The 939-nt window shown below is 36.8% G+C and overlaps 1 protein-coding gene across 1 annotated transcript; it reads right to left on the bottom strand.

The window, feature by feature from the left end:
• On the bottom strand, nt 1-939 carry LOC112266108 (olfactory receptor 6N1-like). Its single transcript, XM_024443586.1, has one exon. The coding sequence runs from the start codon at nt 937-939 to the stop codon at nt 1-3; it is 939 nt and encodes a 312-aa protein (XP_024299354.1).

The following is a 939-nucleotide window of genomic DNA, read 5'->3' as shown; positions in this document are numbered from 1 at the left end:
CTAACGTCTCATATCAATGATTTTATGTGCATTACACTTTCTAAAAATGGCCCTTCGAATCTGCTGGAGGTTAAGTCCATATATGAGAGGGTTAAAGACAGGTGGTATAACAAGGAATTGCACAGCCATTGCATTACGCATATTTAGCGTAATATTTACACTACTATTCCACCCTTGCAACGTGTCAAACAGGGTCACTGTGATGAAAATAACCATTGTTATTAAATGTGGCACACATGTCTGTGTGAACTTAATCCTTCCCTTAGCTGACTTTACACAAGTCCTTACAATCTGACAGTAAGAAAATACAATGTAAAGTAACTGTAAAACATGAACCACTATTACAAATTTGTTCAAATTCTGATTGATGGTAATGGGTAAACATGCATGTTTCAGTATAGACGGAATGTCACAGAAGATCTTATCAATGCGAGATCCACACAAAGGAAGTCTGACGGCTAAACTAACTGCTATGAGTGCTATAAATAAAGGATAACACCAAGACAATAAGAGTAACTTTCTAATAGTTAAAGATGTCACAATGTTATGGTATAGTAGTGGTCTACATATTGCCACATACCTGTCATAAGACATCACTGTTAGAGTAGAAAGTTCACACATGACAGATGTGTATATTACATAGGCTTGAGTGAAACATCCACCATAAGATATCACCTGAACATCTGACTGAAGGTCCAGTAAGAACTTGGGGTAGAAACCAGCAGTTCCATACAATCCATTGATACATAAACTACACAGAAAGATATACATGGGCTCATGGAGACCTTTCTGCTGAATGATTGTTATGATCAGAGTCAGATTCACAGTGATGATGAGAAGGTATGTGATAAGAGACAAGGTAAAATAGACCGATTTGTTGATAAATGTCTCTTGTAAGCCAAAGAGATAAAAGAACTTGACTTGGGTTGAGTTCTCCAT

Source organism: Oncorhynchus tshawytscha, linkage group LG13 (assembly GCF_018296145.1).
Source record: "Oncorhynchus tshawytscha isolate Ot180627B linkage group LG13, Otsh_v2.0, whole genome shotgun sequence".
Lineage (NCBI taxonomy): Eukaryota > Metazoa > Chordata > Actinopteri > Salmoniformes > Salmonidae > Oncorhynchus > Oncorhynchus tshawytscha.
Note: the sequence above shows the minus strand (reverse complement) of the source record. Positions and strands in the feature narration are given on the sequence as shown.